The sequence below is a fragment of the Fulmarus glacialis genome, unplaced genomic scaffold, assembly GCF_000690835.1.
Source record: "Fulmarus glacialis isolate BGI_N327 unplaced genomic scaffold, ASM69083v1 scaffold22495, whole genome shotgun sequence".
Taxonomy (NCBI): domain Eukaryota; kingdom Metazoa; phylum Chordata; class Aves; order Procellariiformes; family Procellariidae; genus Fulmarus; species Fulmarus glacialis.
This window is the reverse complement of record NW_009215343.1, coordinates 10,401-35,278: the sequence shown is the minus strand read 5'-3', so window position 1 is coordinate 35,278 and position 24,878 is coordinate 10,401. Positions and strand designations below refer to the sequence as shown.

Below are 24,878 nucleotides of genomic sequence, written 5' to 3'. Positions count from 1 at the left end.
AGCATCCTTTGAGGAACATGCCTTTCTCCCTTGTTTTGTTGAATATAAAAGCTGACAAATGGCTGTGCTGCGGTGGCTTCTTGTTCTGGCATGCAAGTTTCAGCTTGATCTGCTGCCACAGCCTGGTTTGTTCTGACTGGGACGGTGAAGATGTGGGGCAGAGGAGGGGAAGTTCGGGGTTGTGTTGGAGGGTGGGAGACCTGCTGTGAAGTGATGCTTTGCAGCAGTTTGCTGAGGAGCTTTGACAGGAGAAGCTAAGAGGAAAGCCTCATTGCTTTGGAGCAAGGGCATTCAGAGTGGCTCTGGTCTGTGTTGCTGTTCCCCTGAAACCCCTTTTTAGCAATCAGCTATAATAAAGTATTCTTAACTAGATGAGTGGTGACTAGTACATGTGGCTCCCAGTAACACTAAATCCACCACGCTTTGTAATAAGGTTCTAATGCCTGGGGTATTTTGCCTAAAATAGCAAAAAAAGGATGGCTGTTAGGGGAAATCGAAATCAGAAGGAAACAAATGGTTTTTAATCTTTCCCTCTGTTTCAGAGTGAAGGATGCCGAGGAAGAAGAAGCCCACAGAGGGCCTGGACTCTCGAGGTCAGGATGGGGAGGAAGAGGAAGAAGAGAAGAGGAACCCAGCCAATGCCAAGAAGAAGCGCAGTTTTGTGGATGCGTTTATTGTTATATCTGACAGCGATGGAGAGGTCAGTGATCGGCTTATGGTGTCCAGAGCCTGTGCTGGGCCCTGCTGTTACAGGAGAGTGCCCGAGCATCCCACGCTGTATGTGCTGGGGTCAGGCTTTGCACAGAGGGTATTGTGCCATTCCTTTCCTTACATATGAGATGAATCAAATCCTATTTGACTAGGAAATGAATGGTGTGCTTCGTGAGGGTGAGTTATGAGTCTGGGATTTGATAACCAAATCCTCTCAGAACTGAATTTGAAACGTAATTTAAAAGTAACCTTTCCTCAATCCCTTTACAAATCTTTTTTTCATAATTTTTATTTGATTGATTTCTAGCTAAACCATAGAAACATGATTCTGTATTATGTGCAAATAGATAAGAAAATGGTTCAGAACAGAGGCTTGCAAGTAGCTCAGACACAGCTGGTGTCTGGTAAACTGATCCTGAATTACAGAAGCCTGAGTTTTCAACCCACTTCCATAGGGTGTAAAGGTGAACTGTGGTGTGAGTGTGCCTGGCTAAGACATAAAGGCTCAGATCAGTGATCCCTAGCGTCATCTTACAAACATCAGCCTTACCCTAAAAGATTGAAATGTCTGCATCTGTTACACTGGCGTTGGGATGAGTGCAGGAACTCCTGCCTGGGGGAAACCCAGAGCCCTGAGAAGCTGTCCTCAACTTAGTGAGGTATACGAGAGGAAATTATTGGAATCAATTTTTTATGTATGACTGTAAAGGCTTTGCTCTGTCTTGCTGGTGACTGGGGATCCTAAGCTGCTTTTTGTAATTCCACCATTTTCAAAAGCATTTCAGCTCACTCTCAAGCTGTAGATCTTAAATCAAGTCCCTTTCGCTCCCACATCTGCAGCGTGCTTCTCTACAATAAGGCGATTATCATGTGAGGAGGGGAAAAGCACTAGAAATAAACAGTAAGAAGCTGTAGGGCAAATGATATTGGATGTTTTTTCTTCACATTGTCTGAGTTCTTTCCCATTGGGAAATTCCCTGAAAGAAATGGAACATATGGCAGTAATAGTTCAGTAAGGTTAAACCCTTAGCTCTGCAATATGCTAAGTTAACTTCAGATGTCTGCTGCATCACTGGCCTTTATTGTGAAACCTATAAGGAAAAAAGAAATCAGCAGCTTTAAGAGCTGCTGCAGTACATAAAAGATCAGGACCTGTTATTGTCTGCAATTATTCATCTCAATGTGCACGTATCTGAAAAAGAGGAAACAAATGTCTCTTAAAACACATCTATAAAAAGGTTAGGCTCCCTGACTGTTCTGTAAGTTTGTCTATAAACAATAAATTCTGATGGCATAATCGGTCATATTACAGAAAAGGATATGCTCAGAGAGGCCGTTAAAGAGCCAATTAGGTTCTGTTTAAGTGACAACAGTTCAGTCAGTTGAATGAGTGGATTTATTCAGTTCAGTTTCTTTCTTTCTGTGAGTCATCAGCTTCCAGATCCAGTGCCACAGTCTCTTGTCGTGTTGTTTTCTGCAAAATCAAACCCAAAAATGTGATTTACTTGGGATCTCAAAAAAATAACTGTCTGGCTTCTGTAACTGTCGCAGCTCTTCAGTGTACATCAAGTTGAATTTCAATTTCAAACCTTGTAACTGTTGTTCTTGCTCTAGTAAGACCTTGTTATGTGTTCAAGAAGAGGTGTGGGAAGCTCAGATCAATAGCAATTTTAGAGAACAATATATTCTCAATTAATCTTGTATCTGTTAGGACGTGGTTCCTTATGAATCAAAAGCTACAAGGACAATTTGGGCATCATTGATTCGATGGCTTTCTTCCTTGGCAGTCTCTTGGCAGGTATCTATAGAACAAGTCCCTAGTTCTGCTTCCAGACCAGCAGATCTTGTAGCAGCTGCACCTGGAAAGCCTCCAGCTTCTCACTTTTGATGATCTTTGGCAGACTGCCTCTCCCAGGAATTTTTCAGTCATGCTGGATTATCAAGCTCATCCATGTTATTTTGCCAAGTTTTCTTTCTTTGCTCATGTCTATGCTGTGGCATCTGCAGAGCTGCATTAGAAGGAAGTTTTCTGGACATGGGGCTTTCTGATCTCTGCTATAGATAATCCTGGATTCAGGAAATGCTTCTCTTTTTTTGGGAAGGGTCAGACAAAATAAGAACAGTCTTTCTGGCTTTGTGGAAACAAGAGGAGATGACCTTCTTGGTGCAGACTGTGTCTCTGAAACAGACATGACGAATGAGCAAAGTGGTTCCTGTTTACCCTGACTGTTTAAATCCTGCGGGGAATTGGTTGCCTGCACCAGAAGATGGGTGGTCATTCACAAATACACAATATTTCAAATAGTGCCCAAGAAAGCTCTCTCCAAGCATAGCAACCCCTGTTCTGTCTTATAAGCCTCCTTCTTGAATTGGGCTGTTGGTAAAGACTCTTTGACCCCCAAGGTTTTCTGAAGCCATGTCTGAACAGTGATTGTCACCGTGTTTGACTGATCTGCAGCCTCCAGTGCAGTTGATCCCAAAATGCTGCTGATCTGCTGTGGGACCTTTCAGAAGGGTCCATTTTTCCTGGGTAGATCCTTTGGGAGCTTTGAGAGTACCTGCCTCCATTCAGAGTTTGCATGAAGTCTCACAGGCTCTTTCTGCCAGCCCTTGGAGAACAAGCCTCCAGGGTGACAGTGCCATCTACTTCTGCATGGCGTCCAGGGCCTGTCTTCCCTTTGGTGTGGCACATCCCTTTGCCTGAGTAGTCCTTTGTTTGGAGATACTCGCAGTCTGGGTAAATAGCAGCGTGTGTTGATGTTCCAGATCAGGTGTTGGTTTTGGTAGGAAGAGGGAGGTGTGTTTGGGCATCGGCTGGAATCCCCAGCCACTGCCCTGTCCTGTTCTCCATCAACTGTGGCAGTGGGCACTTGTCTTGGGACCAGGCATGGCCTGAGGGACGTCTTGCTACAGAGAAGATGGTGCTGGAAACATCACAGCTAGGATGACAGTGCCCACCTCACACTGCTGACCATCCGAGCGAAGCAGAGCCATGTGGGAGTGTCGCTGCAGCACCCCCTGTTCCCACGGGCTCTGCTGTGGTACCGAGGGACCTGGTGCCTCCAGTTCCCAGAGGAAAAGGCAGTGCGAGCGTGCTCCCAAGAGGAGGCTCGGCGGCTCCGCTGCGCTCACTCCTCGGAAATCAGATTGGGCCGAATCCAGGCTCCTCGCAGCCTGGTAAAAGCCCTTTTTTCTAAGGAGGCCTCCCTCCCGTGTGTCAGGAACTACACGTCTGGCGCGAGCCCCGTTGTGTCTTGTTGTTCAAGTCTCCACTTCCAGCAGGTTTGTTCTAATGAGCTGAAAGACAGAGCAGAGCTGAAACAGATTCTGAACTGAAGTCAGAGACTAATAAAGTAGGGTGTGATATTAATTTCAGCAGCAGCCTTGGCTAGGGCCAAACATGGCACTTCCAACATCTAATTGGCTTTTAAAAATAAATTAGTCTGGTTTTTATCTGTGTATTTCCCATGCAGGACGTGTGGTGTTTGGCTGTGCCTTATTGTTAGATGGTCCCAACTGCTGTTGGGCAGTAAAATTACCCAGACCTTTTGACTTTGCAGTCTGCACTGTTAGCTATGGAGACATTCTTCTGTAGCCTTTCCTTCCCTGAGTCAGTAGAAGCTGATTTCTGTGGTTTATGATGTGGATTTGAGGGAGCAGGATGTGGGAGGCTGGCTACTGGCTTCCATTTACGGGCTTTTAGAAGCGAGTGGAGCTGTATCTGTTTCTGCTGGCAGAGTCAGGTTCTCTTAAGTATGTGCAAAAGCATTTTTAAAATGGGAATTTGATTTCCTGCTGTCTGGTGAAACCAAGCAGGTTAAAAAACCAAGGAAGAATAGTGGCTGGCTTCCACCATGGGAACTTTGGAAACCTGTCTTTTTCTTGATCTGTGTACAATGCTGACAGTGAAATTGCTCATAAGAGAGCATCATAAATTAAACTGCAGAGCCTGACACACAGGAAGAGAATTTGGATTCCTTCTGGCCATTATGCTTTAAATTGACGGCAAAGGAGGAGAGACGCTATCCAGGCTGGCACTGAGCAGAGGTGCGCAGTTCCCACCTCGCCTCCGCTATAATAATTAGTTTCCCCTGGAAGTTGTGTGTTGGAGATGACCTTGTAACTAAGAGTATTGGCTGCAGTTTGGGAATATTTTAATTGATTAAGATTATTTTTGGACTAGTGATCTTATTAGAAAGGCAGTTGGTTGAGTGGCCCCCTGAGTTCCTATTATCCTTGTAGACAGATGAGCATTAAAAGGTTGGGTCAGAAAGAGCAAGCCCTGTTGTCTTCTCTGAATTTTCTTGGCCCCTTCTGTTTCTACCATCCATGCCTGCATTTATGCAGAGCACTCTGGGGCCTGCGGGGCTGTCTCCCAGCAGAGGTACAAACAGCCATAAATCCTAATTAAAAGGTATGTTTTATTTTCTGGGTTTAAAAATAAAGAAGATTTAAGAATTCTTGGAATTGAGATGTGTGTGTATATTTTGGCCCATCAGGATTAATTGGATTTGCTTCAGTGGTTCGCTGTACCGTGGCTGTTCGGTAGAACGCTGCTAAGCAATTTAAACATCTTTCTCAAATGTATGAGGTTCATACAACACGTGTCCTGCAATAATTTTGCTCCTGACACTGTTGTAAATGTTGAGATTCTTCAGGACCCAGCATGGGGAACCGAGGCATGTACTCGGCTGCGCGGTGAAACCAGGCAGCCTGCCCGGCACTGGGCATGCCGTTCCCCTCCAAGCCCCGGAGGTGTTTGGGCCCTGTCTTGTCCTGTGGTGCATATTGTAAATGTGTGTCTCTGTGCACAGAGCAGACACTGGCAGCCGCGGAAAGTTTGGTGTGCTCATAAATCACATCCGTGCCCTGGAAGAGAGCTGCAGATGAGAGTGTCAGGGTTGACCTTCCGGCAAGTGCAAGAGTGATGAGTGGAAGATTGATGCCTAGAGAGAAGAGCTGGGGATTTACAGAGCCTGCTAGGATTAAATTGCCCCTGTCTTAAGCTGGAGTAGGTTTAGCACTGTTAGACAGGGCTTTGGGGGAGAGCGGGAGAGCTGTTGCTCAACCTCATCCAGCATATAATCCTGGTGTGATCCCGATACGATCCCACAAACCGTTCCCCGCTCCCTTAGGTGTGAACTGCCCGCAAGGTCAGCATGGGGCTGCCGCTGCAGACCAAGTCAGGGCAATTCGGAGTAGGAGAACCTGTGGCTTATGGCAAACTGGAGGAGGGTGACGTGCCAGGGCCCTGGAAGAGAGAGGATTTCACCTGCTAAGCGTGAGCTAGGCAGGCTCAGAAGTAGAGAGCATCCATCTTCTAGCAAGAGAGAATCTGGCTGTGAAGCAGCCTTTTGGAGACATAGGGGCAGATCTTAGAAATGGGGTACCAAAACCAGGCTGGGTGGGGAAGGAATCAGTCAAAGGAAAAAACCCTTAGGTGCGAGCATGAGTTTGTGTGGGGACTTGCTGAGCATGATTCCTGCCTTGTTGAGAGATGACTCTTAAATCAGTGGAAGTGAGGAATGGTATAGGTATTAGGGCATGTAAAAGCTGTAATGTATTAGGGTTTCAGGAAACCACTTAATAGTACGTCTTGCAAAATCTTAGATGGATAAATAATTCAATTTGGTCTAGAAAGTAACATTCCTGGATTGAAATCCTGCTAACAGACTGTCAGCAAAAGCTGGTGATGAACAGAAGAGAGGCTCATTTGGGGGAGATGTAAAGCTGAGGCCAAGAGGATCAATATTAGGTCTGTGTGTGTTTTAACATCCTCATTAATGATCTGTAAGAGGGAGCAAGTGGTGTATATACATTAACAAAATCTACAGATAACGATAAAGCTGGAGATGTCTTGAACAAAACTCAGCATAGAGGTGCGGTCCAAAGGACTTCACAGGTTCAGAAACACAGGCAACGGACAGCAGAAATAGATTACACTTGAAAATAAGCAGTGTATCCATTTGCATTAAAGTAGCCCAAGCCATATGCCCCATCTTAAAGCCCCACTCCTGGCATGGGAGATGGTATGAGGCGCAAGCATGTGGCCAGTTTGCCGTGAGTCTCATGGACAGCAAAAACAACTGCAGCTGCAGACGGAGCCCTTCCTGGCCAGGCGTGGGTCTCTGCCTGAAACATGGCGTTTGATTCTAATCCTACCTGATTTAGAGAGACAAATTGGAAGGGGTCCAGTGCCAGCCTTTGGTAATCTGTACGCCCTCGCTTAAGCCGTTAGGACAGCAACTTGCATAAATGTGTGCCAATTAAGCCTGTGACCATTCTTGTTGCAGTCGGCATGCTTAAAACAGCAAGCACTTAGGCTGTTTGTGTGGGTGTTATTCCGGGAGGCCTTGAGACGACAAATTTCTGAAGTATTCAAGCATCAAAAATGAAACACTTGTGGCAATACAATGAGATAACAGCACTAGGACTAAATACAGCTGGCTCTCCTGCCCTTGAGGTGCATTAGTGTGGGTCCCCAAAAATGGTTAGGATTCTAGTTTTGGTCACCTAAAATCGTCTGGGCAGAGTACTAGAAGCTGCGTTGCAGGAAACAGTCCTGGCTTACAGGTGAGCGATGTTCAGTTATAAAAAGGTTTTGTTTTTCTGTTTTGAGTGCTTACAAATACAAATGTTTTAGCAAGGCCAAACAAATTCTCTCTAAAATCATGGGCAGCAGGTGCAGTGCATGGTGGTGACTGGCATGAAGTCTATTGTCTCTCTTACTTCTCTGTTTATGTCAGTCTGTAACTCTTTTTGCTCGTTATGCTTATCACACAGCTTTTAATAGTTACAGAATGTGCTTGAATTATGTTTGAAATTCAAATTTCACACAAATAGAGGCTTGTTCTTGAACCAGTGTTTGTGTATGGGGGGGAGGGGCTGGTAGTATTTCGTACATATTGTATGCACTCACCATATTTTTTTCCATTACAGCAGGAGTCAAAGGAAGAGAGTGGATTGCAAAAGAAGAGAACAAAACAGCAGCTGGATAGAACGAAGTTTGCTGCTAAAAGAAAAATTGCACGTAGGTCTCGAGTGTGGGGCTGGGGAAGTAGACTGGTGCTGAGCAGCTTCTGCTGTTTGTGTTAGAGATTATTTCCCTGACAGAAAGGCTGCGATGTGGCTGGGGATGCACAGCTGTCAGAGAAGACCCTTCTCAGGGGTAAAATTTGCTTTTCTGAATAGGTGGACTGTCACTTGTTTGCTCCCCAGGCAGTGTGTGCGCAGACTGGTGCACTTCCAAAACAAGTGTGCGAGGGTGTCGGTACCTCACCGGGTTTCAAAATTGGTTGAAGCCGATCTGAAAGCCGTGTCAGTCACAAACTGCTTTCCTATTCAGGCCCCTCTGTGCTGTCTTTCCCTGAAACGTCATGCTGCTCTTGACCTGGCAGTCGCAGCTCAGGAAAGATCTGAGTCGCAGCTGACAGTTCTCTGAAATCATCGTCTTGTAGCGCGGGGGCAGCCGGAGAAGCCAGCAATGTTGGGCATCATAAGGAACGGTGTTAAGAGCAAGAGATTTGTTTTACGTCATTTTGCTGTTATATAAAGTGTTGGTGCACCCACATCAACAGTGCTGTGTGCAGCTCTGGTCTCTGCATCTCAAGGACACGGTGGAGTTAGGGGACGTCCGGAGAAGGGCAACCCAAGCCATGAGGGGAGGGAGCAGCAGCCTTATGAGGAGCAACTGGAAAGCCTGGGGCTGCTCGGTTAGGAGTGGAAGATGGGATCAAAGTTCACATCAGGAAGGCAGTGCCTCAGCTGAATGCAGAGCTGTTGTTTACCAGCTACTACAGCCAGGGTGCAGTTGGTGGAAATAGCAGGAGATAAATAGGTTTAAAACGGGTGAAGGAAAGTAATGCTTCACACAGCATGTAGTGAACTCCTGGAAGTTTTTGTCACAGGAGGTTGTGGAGGGGTCAGTACCAGCAGCTTTAATAAAGGATTAAATGCATTCATGGACAATAGGTCTATAAACAGATGCTAAAGGGAACAGGCTGGGATGTTCCCCGCTCATATTCTGCAAACACCATTTCTGAATGCTGGGGATGTACAAGCAGAAGGGACCACTGAGCACGGCCAGGCTTGCCTGTACTCCCCGTACAGCACCACTTGTTACAGCAGTCGGGCAGGTGGACCATTGCTCTGCCCCAGCGGATCCGTTCTCCTGTTCTTGCGCTCTGCAAGGCAGCAGTCCATCTAGCATGTTAAATTCATAACGTTTTAAAACGAGAGATATTGTCTCCTGCAAAACCCAAAGCAATCACTGAACAAAATGGAGCACGCCGGTGCTCTGCAAGCAGCAGCAGTTGGGCTTGTCAGTCCTCAGAGGGCTTGTGTGAATTAAATTGTTTTTAATAGAGGCCTAAGGCCATAGCATGAAACAGCCTGGCTCTTTGTGGGAGTTGAAACCCACTGTGCATGTCCTGTGTCAAACAAGTAAGATAGCAAAGTCAGAGATGAGGAAAGAGTTCTTTTTATTTTCTTTTTCTTCTTTTTCTTCCAAAAAAAATGGAACACAAAATAAAAGCTGACCCCCCTTGGAGATGCCATTAAAATGTGACCAAACATATGGTGCTAAGAACAGGGAGTTGCTGAAGTTGGATGTCCTCATTGCATCGTTGAGTGCGCCGTGTTTCGGGAGCTGGTGCTGTGAGAAAGGTGTTCGGTGTGCTCCAGAAAATCCATGGGAGACAAGGACGGCTCTCTAGCCATTGTATAATGGAGGATTTTGCTGTGTTTCTAGATATTTAAATGCTTGATAATATTTTTTCTCTTCCCAGTGCAAAAACTGCCTTTTTTTTTCAGTGCGCATGTCTGCCTCCTCGAAGCGCAGGAGGTTGAGGGTGCCTGGCGCCACTCGGTCAGAGAGCGGTCGCTTGTTTAAGCACGTGTGATGGTGTGTCTGTTCTCTCATTTATGGGAAGCTATAATTAGACTTTTGGTGTTTGCTTTTAGGAAAATTAAGATTTGAAGTAGTAATTATTTTTCTCAGCGTCTTTAAATAAATTATTTGAATTGCAAGGCAAATTGGTTTTTTGTAAAGATTCGGTGCTTCTGGGTAGAGCAAGTTCTTTCTCCTCAAAACTGGAAAATTTCAGATATTTGCAGGCTCTGGTTATAAAGCGTATCCTCCCATTTTTGCTTTGGTATGGTTTTATTCATTTTAACCTAAAGCCGTAACTAAAATATATCTGTAACGTTTCATTCTGACAGGATAAATGGAAATACAAAACCTAAAGAAGTCTCTCTCTCTTTTTCCAGAGGAAGTCAGTGCTTTAAAGCACATTTGAATGTTTTTACTGTAATTGCACTTTGGATATGTAGAAATACTGAGATCCCGCATTTCCATTATTTTTGAGTAGATCTCTTATTAGTAAGTGTTAGAACTACAACTAGTGGGGTTTTGCATCTAATTCACTTTGCAAATGTCAAAATGGAGCATAAATCGCTTAGCAAATTGCCGTATTAGCATTTAAAAAGGCTCTGAAATGGTTTAATTTGTTTAGGGCTGCAACCGTCTTAAAAAACAGTTTCTCTCTGACCCCTCCTTCCCATCTGTGGGTTTCTTGGATGCCCTGGTCCCTGGGGAGGTGCTGGGATTTCATGCTGCGTTGGGATGGACGTGTGGTGAGTGGATATTGGAGTGTGAGATGCAGAATTCCCAGCCGGAGGTGCCGGCACTTCCCCACCCAGCAGTGGGGACGGGCCTCTGTGGGGCGTGCGATGTGTGTGAGCTGAGCATAACAGAGTGTGTCTGTCCAGACGGAGCGGGGTTGTTCTTCCAAGGGCTGTGGGAGCCCCTGCTCCGCCGGCATGCTCCGAGAGCATGGCTCGCCTCCGCTGCACGCCCAGTGCTCGCTCCCGAAGCGCTCCAGAGGTCTGTTTGCACACACTGGTCAGGGGCTAACACAACACTCTGGATTTCTAATCATCGTAAATTATGACTGGTGCAATCAACATCAAGTTTAGTAAAATGCATGGTGCTGAGAAATGATCAGACGTGGAGCACAAAATACCGTCAGCTCCGGACCGCTCAGCTTAAAGCAGGTCAGGTCTCCTGGAAGGCATGAGCAGAGCTGCTCTTTGCTCTCCCCACGGTAATGGCAGGTGGATTTAAACTCGAGATTTCCTCATCTCTGGAGCACCTACTCAACTGGAACGTGCACTAAGTGCATTTTGTTTGTCGCTGGTTTCTTTGCCAGAGGCAGCATTTGTCTGGCACATTCCCTGTCCCCAGAGGGGAAATTGCTGTGCCAGGAAGGGAGAAGAAAACAAAATGTACAGTAGTAACTCGCCAAAAAATGTTTCTTTTTATTAAGCTTCATGGATGTTGATAGCCTGAACTGGTGAACACTCAGGCCTCCGTTTTAATTTAAGCACATGGAAAGTCTTGTATCTGTTGTGGGGCACTGATCATGTGTGCTGGTTGTCTTGCACGTGTCAGAGTTTGCAGGATCTTGCCTGATTGCTGTGATGGTTTGGGCAGGGAAACAAATCAGCACGCATTTACTGAATGCTTGGGAGGTGTTGTGTTGTGGAAACGCTGCGTATTACTGCTGTTCTTTGGGACAGGAGCCGCCTTCATACACTGGGCTGTCGTGTGCTTTCCATTAAAGGACGCTTTTTTTTTTTTTCCCCTGGTCCCTCCTGGCTGTAACATCATAGCGTGACTTTGTCCAAGGACAAAAGATCCCCACGAGCCCTGAGTGCATTGCAGTCTGCCTTCGCTTCAACCTCTTTCTTCATTTTTAAAGAAGTTAAAAAAAAAAAACAAAAAACAAAAAAACCAACCTAGAGCTAAGTGCTGATTTAGTAGGACATGTAAAGGAATCTACAGCTGGTAATCAGAACAGTCCAAAAATGCTTCAAATCCTGCTTGGGTGGGGAAGAACCAGCCTGCCATTAGCAGCGAGCTGGGGGAAGGGCAAAGCAAAGCAAAGCCTGCTGCTGTGTGGATGCACCTCGATGCAGTCGTGCTGTGATGCACAGGCTGTGCTAAGACCAGTGCAATCCCAGGCTGCTTCAAGGGAGGCTGTGCTGCTGTATTTTGGTGGCAGCTGTAGGAAGAGGATGGGTTAGAAAATGGGAGCCTGCAACTTCTGAATGCATCTTTATCTAGGGAGACGTCTGTCTCTGAAACTGGCTGCAGTGAAGGCATGTTTTGTGCTTGGGCGGCCTTCCTGTTCAAATTGCGGCTCTTAAAGCTCTTCTAGCCCATCAGAGAGCAAGCCTTTTGGTTCATGCATGAGATGGCGCGTGCAGGATTCTGCCTGAAGGAGGGAGCGGGTTTTGAAGGAAATCTGTCAATTTGTTTTGAGTGAGAAGATGTATTTTTCAGCTCCTGAGAGTGCTGTTGAGTTGTTTTCCAAGCTGCACTCCATTCTGCAGGCATTGTATATTTTAAGCATAGTGAAAGCGTTGGATTGAGTCTAAGTAAATAAGTATTTTCCAAAGTAACTAACTGCTTTGTTTCTAACTAGCCAGTTTCGACTTCTGGTTCGCTCTGAGTGAGGAACATTTCAGGAAGAAATTTTCTGCTGAAATAGCAGTTACAACTGTAGGAAACCTGTTTCCTATGCATGACTGACTTAGTGATGCAGTGGAGTGGTGATGTGAGCAGAAGGGGGTTGTATGCATGTGAAAGATCCTCCATAATACCACCGAGCAAGTAACATTATCCTCCACAGAGCTTTCCACCTGCAGCTCGGGGTGAACAACATGTAGCTCTTTTGCTCTTGGGTAGGTCTCCTGTGGTATTGCAGGTATCTGCATGTCAGAAGGCAGTGAGACGTGCTATTTGGCTAGTAAAGTGTATTATAGATGTGTTCTTTATCCTGCCTTGCTGCTGAGCCTATCCAATATAAAAATGAGCACGCTTTAGAAATCTGCCCTTTTCCTCTGTCCTTGAACATGCGTTCTGCAGCTGTAGAGTGTGTTTGATGAGGGCAAATAAAATGTCCTGTTGCAGTTAATATACCCAGGGAGTCGGCGTTTAGGTTGCTGTAGAAACCCTAACTGAAGTTCCTGACTTGGGTCACTTCTTCCATTTAGTGTTGCCTGCTCTGGTTTTGGTGACACCTTTTCAGGAAAGCAGAGGTTTAGATGTTTTGCTCTGCATTCCTCCTGGGGAGGTGGGACCCTTGGACATCTCTCCCAACATGTTGGATATATGTTGGGTGTTTACATGTACCTGCAGCTGTGACTTGACATTATCCTTTTTCTTCTGCTGTAGAGATGACTGAAGAGGAACAGTTTGCACTGGCCCTGAAAATGAGTGAGCAAGAAGCCAGACAAGTGAACTGTCAGGAAGAGGAAGAGGAGGAGCTCTTGAGGAAGGCCATTGCTGAGAGCCTTAATGTAAGTGCGCTTCTGTGAAGAGGCTTACTAGGGTTCTTCAGCCACATTGCTTTCTGTGCTTACTTTGCCACACCGCACAAGGCGGGCTAGTTATTTCCAGCGCAAGCTGGAACTACAGCAGTCGCAGAGTAGTTGTTTTGTACCATTCCTAGTGAGAGGCGTAGGAATTCTAGCCTCAGCTATCCCCTGTTTTGGGGTACACAGATCTGATTGGGAGGGGGGGTGTTCTGCAGTCCGGGTGACGGCTGCCTGTTTGCTTGGGGAGCCCTTGCTCTGCTGATAGAGAACGTGCCTCTCAGAGAATCAACCTTTTGTTTTCCAGAGCTGTCAGCCCTCAGACTCCTCTGATGCAACCCCTCAGTTGTCTGCAGAAGCGCTGGGCACGCGAGGCCAAAGCCAGCCCGCCGAGAAAGAAGGCGCTGAGATCCTGGGAGGTCTGGCGCTTTGCCCTGACACCCCTCGCTCCGAGTGCAGCTCCCACTCACAGAGCGCCAGAGCTGATGGGAATGGACAGATGGATGTCGCCTGGAGCCCCCTGGTAGTGTTGAGGAGGTTAAGCCAGGAAATCGTTGAAAGCTCACTAGTATCCAGCATAATTGTGTCTCCGGGGAAGGGCCAGCCTGTGACAAGGTCAAGTGAAAAGCCTTCCTCACAAGAAAAAAGTGATTCTAGTAACATGTTACCCAACACTCTCGGAGACGACCTCATCTCTTTGAGTCCCACCTTTGGCAGGGTGACTTCAGGCTCCTCACGACTGACACCTCGGAGACTGTTCACAAGCCCCTCCAGGTCTTCCGAAGCAACAGGCCATGAACCAAAAGAGCAGCCCCTGCCCTGCACTGGCCATTCTGCAGGAGAAGCTGGTGCCGGGACCTCAGCCACGCTCTGGAAGAGCTGGACCGCAGAGCAGTGTAGCAGCCCTAGGAGGAGTGGTGGAGGAGAAGGTACCACACACACCTCGCAGCCTGGGCATGCTGCCAAAGTCTGTGTTTCCACAGAGCAAGCAGAGCAGAACGAGGTGCCTGATAGTACCCCTGAGCTTTGCGTGCTGAGTGTGGCGGACGAGAAGCACAAGCAGGAGGAGGCGAGAGACACAGTGCACTATTACTGGGGCATCCCCTTCTGCCCCAAAGGGGTGGACCCCAACCAGTACACCAAAGTCATCTTGTGTCAGCTGGAGGTTTACCAGAAGAGCCTGAAGCAGGCTCAGAGGCAGCTATTGCATAAGAAGGAGTTTGGTAACCCAGTTGTGCCCGGTTCTTCCTTGAGCCAAAATGAGCTTGGGAAAGGAGAGCAGATAAGCAGGGAGAACGGGGTTGCTGATGATACAGAAGATGGAGACCCAGATGGGCAGAAGGAGTCTGAAAGTATCACTTGGCTCCTTCCTTCAAAGAGGAGGGAGGCAGAGAGTCCAGGGCACAGCATGGAAGAAGAGAAGAACTCCACTTCCGATGATGAACCGACCACCAGCTACTGCCAGGTAGGAGCGTTGCCACTGAGCAGAGGTTGAACAGTCCTGCTCTTCTGTCCCATTTTAGGATTCAGTCCCTTCTGCAAAGGGCACTGCTGTTTAATGCTCCTGTTAAATTTAGGGACTTCCTCCCCTAGCCACTCGGCTTACTGTAAAAGGGAGAGGGAAAGCATGCATGCTGATACCCAGCTCACAAATGGTAGGGCCATCATGCAGCCTGGCAGTCGTCCATTAATGCACCACTGAGATAAAGACTTCCAGCTGACTTGCCCTTCTCAAAAGAGTGTAGCCTGGCAGTGTGTCAGGGTAGCGAGCACAGAGATGATGCCGACCACCACCAGCTCTGGCAAACCAGCTTATAAACCCGAGGCTGTGTCGGGTGCTCTGCGTTTTCCTTCGCAGACAGAAATGTGGCTTGTGTCCTTGCAGCACAGCCTTTCCTTTTTGCACCTATATGCTCATCTGCGTCCGTACGTGCTTCACCCTTGCAAGTGCTCTTTTCCCTCGTGGTCCTGCAGTTGTGGCCGGGAGAGGCTCTGCGTGCCCACAGGCATCTTCTGCCTGCCCGGGGTGATCTGTCATCACGGCAGTGCTCATTGTCCTTGTTCTGGTGGTTGGGCACCTTCTCTTCAGCTTGCTTGTTGGGTCTGCTAGACGCTAGGTGTCAGCCTCTGTCTCCGTCAGGGCTCTCTTGTTGAAGCGGAAGGCAGCTTTCTGTCACTGCTAAGTTTAAACAGATTGCTAGTCAGATGAAGTATTTATTACTGCTGTATTTTAGGTTTGTGTCAGCCTTTTCCAACCCTCATTTTTCATAATGACTTCACTCCCGGATCATTGTATAACTTTATCTTCTCTATGACTGAAGCCTTGGCTCTGTTGTTCCTGTTTTCAAGTGTATTTGATCATTTACCCTGGTGTTAGAAAGATACTTAACTTGTTTTGTGATATTTATATTCTGTCTTGTAATATTGAACACTTAGGAAAAACGTCATGTCTGCATTTTCTGGTTGCAGAAAAAGTGCAGCGCAGCCTATGCTGAAATGTGACTTTTCATGGCAGTGCTTTGGCTTGGGTTTAGCAGATAAAGATTTAAACAAGCCTTAGAGGTGACCTGCAGCGGAAAGAAGCCGACTTGTGCCCTTTTCATTTATTTAGGATAGATACAAAAGACCTGAAAGGTTCTTAAGGCAAACTCCTTTTTTTCCTCTGTGTGTTTTCCTTTGGAAATGGAGGTGTCATTAATCTGGAAGATTGGGGTGACTGCAGGTCTATGGAGGTGTACACTAAAGCCCTTGGAAAGCTACAGCAGCTGGGAAGGGCGTGAACTTTTAATCAGTATTGAAAATTGTGGGCTATTTTTTTTATATTATCCGTTTAATGCTGATACCTAATTAATTCTTGGGGAGAAAAGAGGTTTTAGTGGTGCTAAGTGGGAACTTGTAATGTACTCATCCTGACCACAAGAGCTCTCAAAGAGCCATAACGTGTATGTAGATGTAGTCTTTCTGATATTTTTAAGGTGAAAAAAATAAGGAAGGGGGAGGGGGACCAGACTTTAAAATTTCAACCCTAGCCCAAAATTTGCCAATCTTTTATTTACTTGAGAGAAAATAATTTCTAAATGCCCTTTCATCTGCTTTATCACTCCCAGCTTGAGAGGTTGCTCCCTTCTCTTGCCTCTGTGCAGTCGCGCACTGAGGCCAGCGCAGGTGATTTACTTGCAAGATCGATATGTTTGATGTTTGCTTGTGCCTTGTCTCCATTTTTTTTCCTCTATCAAATACAATTCCACTCGCAGTGACAAAGGAGAGGCCCAGAGCAGTCGTGTCCCCAGTGTGCTGCATCGCTTCGAGACCCCTGCTGCCTGTGCTGTCCTGGGGCTCCCCCGGTGCCGCCAGGGCTGCTTTACTGGTGGGGACAGTGGGAGATTTTAGGCTAGAAACCATCCATGGAGACTCAAAGCCGTCCTTGAAAAAGCCTCGTGCCATGTGTTGTACCATGAGTGAAATGAAGGTACAAAGGCTGTGCTCGAGGGAGCCTGCCTGTACCCTGCTTTGAAACCCCCACCTGGAGCGGACAGAGACCTTCCACCCTGGCAGTGGCCAACTGCTGCGACTGCCACCCGCAGCCAAGAGATGTTTGCACAGAGCAAATCCTGGTTGTCAGGAGATCTCATAGCCTGTGAACCTGCACTAACGAACTTCAGTGCTAATAGAATCAATTCCTTCATAGCCTTTCAAATAAGGTTAGGGGACTCTTGGTCTTTAAAAGATTCAGAGGGAAAAGACCCAATTCCGGAGAGTTAAGAGTCTGGTGGCTGAATTAATGCCATACCTTATAACATATGTACTAGGAAAAACAGAAACATGGCCCAGTGTTTGTGACCAGGGCAGAGGCATTGTTAAGATAGGCGCAGTTCAGGAAAAAAAAAAAAAAATAAAGGAGGAGATGTGGTGTTTTATGTTAATGATGAGTTAGGCTGTGAAGAAATAAAGAACAGCATAGATAAAACAGAATATTTGGGGGTTGGAGTCACTTTAGGGAAATCTGGCAGGAGGCTTGTTTTGGGACTTGCTGGGGAAGTACATCAGTACATTAGGAGTGGAGCTGATCGAAGTTGAAACCTATGGTGGAAATCAAACTCGGAGAGTTTAATAGACTCAAGAAAGGGGGAGGAAAACCCCTTGGATTTCTTTGAGAACTAGCATGAGAAATCGCGGGCCTGACAGCAAGGACTGCTAATAAACCGTTGTAATTCCACCTGATTAGAGAATGGCAAGTGTAACGTGTACACTGAAGGAGAAGAAAGGATCTGGGTAATGACTGGCATGTTAGCCTGACCTCGGCAGTGCATAAGGCTTTTGAACAAATTTTAAAGGAAAGAGTAAGTGGAGTCGTAGAGCTAAATGAAAAATGGGATAAAATGCACATGGATTTACCAGCTGTAGATTGTGCAGGTTAACCTGTTCCCTCTCTTTGATGGGACAGCTGATTTCCCAGTCAAGAAAAATGGAACAGATCTTATCTATACAAAATTTCAGAAAAGTACTTCTCATGGTCAAACGTCAGCTGTACCAGTTGATCAGGTCATCCTGGCTCAGGCAAATAGATTTTAAACTGGAGTAGGTGAGGGCTGCTGGGATGCTTGAGGGAGTGCAAGGGAACACTAAAAACCTTGGATTGTTTAGCTCAGTGCAAATGGAGATGGAGAAGAGCTATGGTTGCTATCTGGAAGTATATCAGAGTAGATGCTAGGAACAGGCAGAGGGTGTGGAAGGTGATGGACAAGGTTGGCATGAATAGATGGGTGAGAACTGTCCAGGAACATGTCTAGGCAGCAAGGTAGCAAAAAGTACTGCCAGGCATTATTGCAGGGAGCTGCTGAAACACTTTACCAGAAGGAGTGATGGAGGCAAAAAGCTAACTAGTTCAGGATGGATACTTAGCCATTTCCAGAAAAAAGTACATAACAGATTGGGTGGAATGCCATGGACAGAATCTGGTGACCCAGCAGATCCTGGTTAGCTGTGTACGTTGTTTTATATAATACCAGAATTTTCCTTTCCAGGCCTCCCAGGTGCTGCCTGCAGAGGATGTGCATGAAGATGGGGAACCCATGCAAATTGCAGAGAGGTGAGGAGGGTGATACCAGAGCGTGGGCCCACAGGCTCGCTCTGGTGACCTGAGCTCTTCCACTCTCCCCAGAGCATTTTGGGGTGCAGTCTCATCAGGGCTCGCTGCAGGGCCTGGCAGCAGGGCTTGCTGGAAAGCTGTCTGCAGTCACTGCTGTTAGGTATCCCTGGAAATACATGGCTTTGGAGCAGCGTGGGAGAAAGGTGGGACACAACTGGGGAGAAGAGATCTTGTTACTTTATAAAACGTGCAAGGTGCATCCTAGTACAAGCAAAAGGTCTTGATCTTTGCCCTCTGAAGCTAATGTGACATGGTGCAGTTAAGCTGTGGAGATGGGTAGGTGAGCTGAAGGTGAGTTATAGCAATGTCATCATGTGGTCTGTCTGGGAAGGCGCATAGGCAGCATGGTGGAGGGTTTACTGGATTTCTGTGTGTATTTTTATGTTCTTGCCTTACTGCTGAAGAGGAAAGAGGGAGGAGGAAGCCAGACGGCACTGCCTATCAGCCAAAGATAGAGTGCAGTGCTCCAGAAAAGCCACTTCAGCAGATGACAGGTGTGGCACAAGTCAACATGATTTTCTTCAGATTTAAGCCTACTCCTCTCTTCCTTTTTTTTCTTCTCCTTCCTGTGGGATGCAGTTCTGCAGCAAAGGCTCTGGGAGAAGAAGGGCAAATGGGAGAGGATTCAAGGAGCAAGTTACAAGAGAGGGAAGATAATGTAATGTTTTTAATTTGCTGGGTTTTATAATTTAAACCTGCTTTGGAACCAAACTGCCAACTTTCCTCTGATCTAACAGCATTTGGCCTGAGCAGTTAATATCAATATGCAGAGTATGAAAATCCCTTTTGCTTGCACCTTTCTAAAAAGCTTAAAGCTCGCCTTGGGGAGCAAGAGGAACCTGCGGCTGCTGTTGCTGCTGACGCTGATGAGTCTGTGACAGCTGAGGTCTGAGCTTGTGTGCTTCCATAGAAGGCACCGAGGTGTGTGCTCTGCAGCGCTGGCCTCCCGCCTGCTTAAGGCAGAAGAGGCCAGGGCTGCGTATGAAAAGAGCAGGACCTCTTTCCTTCGGCGTAGCTGACGGGGTTAGTTTGGGACATTCCCCAGGCCGCCCAGGAGCTCCTGGCTGTCCCCCTTGGGGCCAGGAAGCACCTGGGTGCTGCAGCCCCTCCTTGAGCAGCTGGCGCATCTGCAGCAAGGCAAGAAATGGCTGCGGTCTTCACAGTTTTGTGCACATTAAGTGTTGCCATCTGGCTCCTGGTAATTTGCCAAGCGCAGTCCTCTCTCGGGTAAGGCTCAGGCACCCCGGCTGGCTGGCCTTAGCAGCACTTAATAGGAAAACACGGCTTTGAGCTGTCTGGAGGTAGTGAAGCAGTTTTGGAAGCGGCAGCAGTGAGGTGAGGCTGCTTTGCTTTCTGCGGGCCGCTCTGCTTGATAGTTTTATGCTTTGTGTGGAGCACGGTAGATTGGGGTTTTAATAAATGATTATAGGCTGTGTTACCAGGAGATAGTTGGTGTAGCAAGAAATGTGGTTTGACTTGAAATTGATTAGCCCATTTTATAAATGTCATAGCAAGTTGTTTTGTGTGAGTTCTTTTGAAGTGAGCCCTGATGTTAGACACAGAGTAAAACATGCTCAGCCTGGATTCATAACAAATGCTTTGAGATGCTTTATTTAGAGAGAAAAGCCACTTGTGATTTCCTATCAGAATTTTGTTATTTATCATAAATCAGCAGTGGCTGTTCTCTCCTCTCTAAGGCCTGTGGTTGAGCTTAATAAATCTTCTATCTGTCAGTATGGGGATTCATGTTTTTAAAGTGTGTTCTTGCATACTTGATCAGAGTAATCGGAAAGCCACGCAAAGCGCGGAGCGTGTCAGCATGGGTGCCAGACTTACTCAGCAATGCCTGCCTGTTTCAGAAAGACACTGTGCGGTGTGGGGGGAGGAAAAAAAAGGAGGAATCTGAAGGTCAAAACAAGAGGAGTGGTACCCGGTGCTGCTTGGAGGAACCGCCGCGCTAATGTTGTTAGGACTTTGCTGCAGGGAAGCCTTGCCTGGTGTTGCATCCATGCTGCTTCTGGCTGCCATGCACAGCGATAAGGAAGAAAATTAGCAATGTGAGGAGGGAGAGGGTAATGCGGGATAAAGCAAGTCTGTATCTTTCCTCTCTGAGGATTTCCTTCCCTAGGGAGAAAGAAGCACAGTGTTGGTACCTGCACAACTCCTAAATCTTCTAAGAGTAGAAAGAATCAAGAGAATCCTGCAGTTGTGAGCAGGTATTTTTGCTCCCCTGACATGAGATAGTGACCCTTCGTGCCTTTTTATCAAGGGCTTCTAGAAGAAAAAATATTCCCTTTGGGGTTTTTGCTAAGGACAGCATTTTATAGCCGTATTTCGCTGTTATCCTGGTCATTTCTGGCTATCAGATATTGACCACTTGGAAATTATGGCATTGTCTGCTGTTCTAAGCTCTGTGAGACAGGCGTGTGTGTGCTGTCACACCTACTGGATTGGAGATTTATGTTATATTTATATCTTGAACAGCATCTCCGTGTTGACCCCACTTGGCAGTAAAAGGAGCCCAGATATTGCCACAGAAAAATCTGCTGAAGAAGAGATCTCTGTTTGCCCAGGTAAGAGGCACTTGAGAATGTTCTGAATTTTGCACTGAAAGTCACACACTTATAAAATTCAGAGAAGAGAAGAGAATTTTCAAGTTATTTGAACAAAATGAGATTTCTTTCCCAGCTCTGTTTGTCAGGGCTGAAATTGTCCAGGTAATTTAGCTTGATTCCCTGGTTTTGGACCCATTTCCTCTAAGACAGTTCTGTGACCAGAGGTTGCTGGGGACTTGCTGCTGAAGAGACACCAGGATGTACGTCGGTACGGAGGGGTCACTCAAAACAAGGTGTCAGGAGTGGTCTCTTCAATGCAATCACGAAGTGTTCAGATTTTTTGTGTCAAGATATGTGTAAAGCATGAGAGCTGAAATAATTTTTGTCTTACATTAATTAAGTATATTTGGGACCAATGAGTTTTTCTTCCTTGGTCTTTCCTACCATGCTTGAGATTTTCCAGTCCAGGGTTTTAAGTGAGAAAATTAGTGAAGAGACCACTCCTGTTCACGAGCAGCTGTAGAGAGAGAGGTCATGGTGGTGCTTGGAGGCATATTTTGTTGCGAAGGAAAATGTGGAGGTCTAAAGAAGGTGCAACTGTGAGGCAGACCACAGAACGGGAGCTCTGTTTGTCTTGATGCGAGGGAGAGCTCTATTCTTGCTTTGTCTCTATCCCAGCAAGTGTCCCACGCACTTTCCCTGTGTCTAGTCTCACTCCCCATGAAGCTGCAAAGCTGCGGTGGCTTTGTCCTCACACCACTGTGCTGTGACTTTTAACCCCTCATCCGGCTGTGTTGTTGCACATTGTCTGATAACATTTGTGGCAAGTCTAAAAAATGTTTTGAAACTGTGAAAACGCTGTTAAGAAATGGGCTAAGTTACATCAGCAAGTGAGGAGATAGTTTGGGGGCTGCAAACCTGTGCTGACATAGAGGTGTTTTTCTGCAGAGACCCAGCCGAGTCCACTGGAAGCTATTGAGGCGGAGAGAGAAGAGCTCTGCTTGGGCAGCAGAGATGCAGCTATGCAGGTAAAAGAGCCTTAAGTTGTGAAGGGTCCTGTTTCCAGTCCTGCCTTCTAGACCTTGGTTCAGCTGGGCTGTGCTAGCATTTCCCCTTGGGTAGCTGGGAGCTTGGGCTTCTTCTGTTGGGATCCTCACAATCAGTTCTGTCTTCACTTTTCTCCATTGCTTCATAATTCCAGTCCCTTTTGGATGGCACTTGCGTGCAGCTGCTTCTGGAGCCTTTCAGTCCTGTAGCTGGAGAGTTGTTATCAATTCCAGCTCGTTCTTTTATACCACGTGCACTGCCGTGCTGGAGGATGCCATCAGTGTGGATGGCAGTGCTGTTGCTCGCCCATGCTCAGAGGTATAGTGCTGTGATGGTCAGCGATGCAGAGGGACCCCAGGAGCTGTGAGGAGAGTCCTAGCAAACCTCAGTCACTCATGTTCTGACATGTTTTTCCCTGTTACAGTCCTCTGAACTTCAGTGTTTATTCTCCACAGACCATCTCCAAGAGGCTAAGAGGAGAAGTTCACCCAGAGACTGGGCGGGGATAAAGATGACATTGAAGTGTTGAGGGCTGGTGGTGGGTTGCAGTCCAAGGAGAGTGACCTGAGCCCAGGAATCTTGATTTCTGTGCAGTGATAGTTAATAGCAATAGTAAGTCAGTGGCAGGGCCATCCTCTTACCTCCTGATGCAGATGTGCGCTGTTGTGCGGCTCCTTTCCCTGTGTAGTCACACCTGCACAGCAATTGCTTTGCAGCTGTCGCTGTACCGACATCTGACTTCAGTTCCTGCTTCTGATAAAACTCCCTTTGTCTATTAATTTAGAGAGCGATATCAAAGGGGTTGCCAAGTACTCCTCTGGCAGGGTACATGAATACAGAGTCGTACAGCTCTTGACAAGAGGTTTCATTTGTGGAAAGCTCATTCTGGGAGTCTGCAGCTTGTACAGTGCATCTGCAGCTCCGATGTCTCATTGTCACAGGTCTCTTAATAAAGCAGCTTCTGCTCTCGTGTACCTTTCATTCTGCAGGTATCTCAAAGCACTGCTCAGTCAATTAGAGACTGCAGCAGGGAGAGGCGGCAGTCCTGTGCTGAGCCGGGTAGCTGCAGCCACTGAAGCACGTTCATGACCCATTTGGCTGTGGCCAGGACGCTGCCCTGTCCCTCGTGCTTTGCAGAGGGTTCCCCAGCTCTCACACCTCCGCCTAGACGGCACAAGGTGATCAGCGCACTGTTCAGGAGCGGTGTGGTGGGGCTTCCTAGGGATTGCTCGACAACATTATCTCTGGCAGCAGGTACCGGTCCGGAGCCTGCAGCCCTCCAGGAAGAGAGCAGAAACAGCTACCATGTGCATCAGCGGTTAGCATGAAGCGAGCATAGACCGCTGGGACTGACTTCTTCCTAGCAGATGCTGAGCCAGGACACAGGAGTCTTGTTGAGCTCAGCCTCTAGCATTGCTCTTGGCTGGCTGTTGGCTGCAAGTACTATGTCTTGTAGGCAATTTTCTCTGCTACAGAGGAGAGGCAACAGTCTCTGCCTCTGACAGGGGTGGTTGGTTCTGCAGCTGAGGTTTTCCAGACTGTTACAGCAAGGTTTTGTACAAACAGTTTTGGGACCATGGTGTCTTTTGTTACAGAATGTTGCATTTCCACCTAAAATTAGTAATTTACCACTGAATGTAGGCAAGCAAGGTGTGCAGAACTGGTGATATCTAAGATTGCTTTAAAAATGGCAGCTAGAAAGAGCAGTGCCTGCTGCTTTTCCCATCATATTTTTTACGTGTGTTGTCTGACTAGGATAATGCAGGTTTGATCTGATCATTCATATTTGACACATCTTGGTTTTTACGACTCTTCTGTGTGACGCCCCACGGTGAGGGCTTCACAAAATGTAGTGACACTGAGATGTGAGAGTAGGGTATGAGTGCTAATGCTGTAAGTGATGTACTTCAACAGCCTGTGTTTGGCTAGAGGAACTCTTGTGGCAACTCCTCCACAGAAATCCAGGGCAGAGTCTCCCTGGAAATGAGAGAGGTGTTCCTGGGGCTTGGTGCCGTAGCCTTTCAGCCGGTGTCTGGGAGAAATGCATTTTGTAAGTCAGATTCTCAGTGTAAGGCCCAGTCCTGCAGTTTTTTGCATAGCTCCTCTGAGTCAACAAAGCATCCTCCTTCCCTTTAGGACATAAAAATCAGGATCAGACCCTCATTTGGAAAAGCAAGTAATAAACCAAGTAATGCGACAAAGCGCTCCAGTGGCACTGAGCATCTTGGCTGACCCCAATTACTGCTTCCCTGAAATTATACCTTTGGAGGGAAGAAGACAGCAGTTTTGCATACTGTCTACATGTCACTGCTTAGTCCTAAGAACAGAAAAGTTTCCTATATTATTTTCCTATAGGTTTCTTCTACATGGTTAATATTTAAATAACTTTTAAAAATCATTTTGAAGGGGGGAGGTTCTGTCTTAATCATGCAGAAATCTTGTAGCAAGCCTGACTAGGCAGAGATCTGGTTATGAGTGAGATGGCAGCAGTCTGCTGCATCTTGGAAACATCAGTAGCATAGGGAGAAGGCTGTATCTCCACGGGTGGGTAGTGGAGCACCTTTGCAGCTGTGTAACCCATGCAAAAAGGGAGTATCTAACTGGTAATGGCACCTGGAGAACAAACACAGGCTGTGACATTTTGCCCTGGTGAAAAGCCACTGCTGGTAATTTTGTGTGACATGGATTTTTAACAGTATTGCCTCTCTCCTTGATCTGTGTCCCCTCTGATGATTGTTCCAGCCACCTCCTCTAGAGAGGAGGAGCTTCCCAGTGATCTCTCCAGACTCCATAAGAGCACAGCAGCCTCCTTTCATCCTGGGGGAAGCTGTGTTCCCAGACAGTGCCACCTGTGTAGCATGGATCATGTCCAGAAACTGATGAGCACAAGTCAGGTGTTGAACTCTTGCTTTGCCCCATGAATTTTCCATCAGTTTCGCTTCTCAGCCTTCCTGATTAATGGAAGCTTTGCCATTTTTCTGCGGTAGTGCAGGTGATGTTTGCCTTAAATGGTGTGCACGGCTGTGCAGGGAGGTTTC

At 46.9% G+C, this 24,878-nt stretch overlaps 1 protein-coding gene across 1 annotated transcript in view; it reads left to right on the top strand.

Annotated features, from left to right (window-relative positions):
* The first annotated feature begins 550 nt into the window (after positions 1 to 550).
* Positions 551 to 24,878, top strand: part of UIMC1 (ubiquitin interaction motif containing 1) — a 34,528-nt gene continuing 10,200 nt past the window's right edge. Inside the window, exons 1-7 of the mRNA XM_009578911.1 lie at positions 551 to 700; positions 7,651 to 7,741; positions 12,950 to 13,074; positions 13,397 to 14,554; positions 18,114 to 18,178; positions 20,723 to 20,811; positions 21,742 to 21,821. Of these exons, the coding sequence (XP_009577206.1) occupies positions 551 to 700; positions 7,651 to 7,741; positions 12,950 to 13,074; positions 13,397 to 14,554; positions 18,114 to 18,178; positions 20,723 to 20,811; positions 21,742 to 21,821 (1,758 nt within the window). The remainder of the gene's footprint in view (positions 701 to 7,650; positions 7,742 to 12,949; positions 13,075 to 13,396; positions 14,555 to 18,113; positions 18,179 to 20,722; positions 20,812 to 21,741; positions 21,822 to 24,878) is intronic.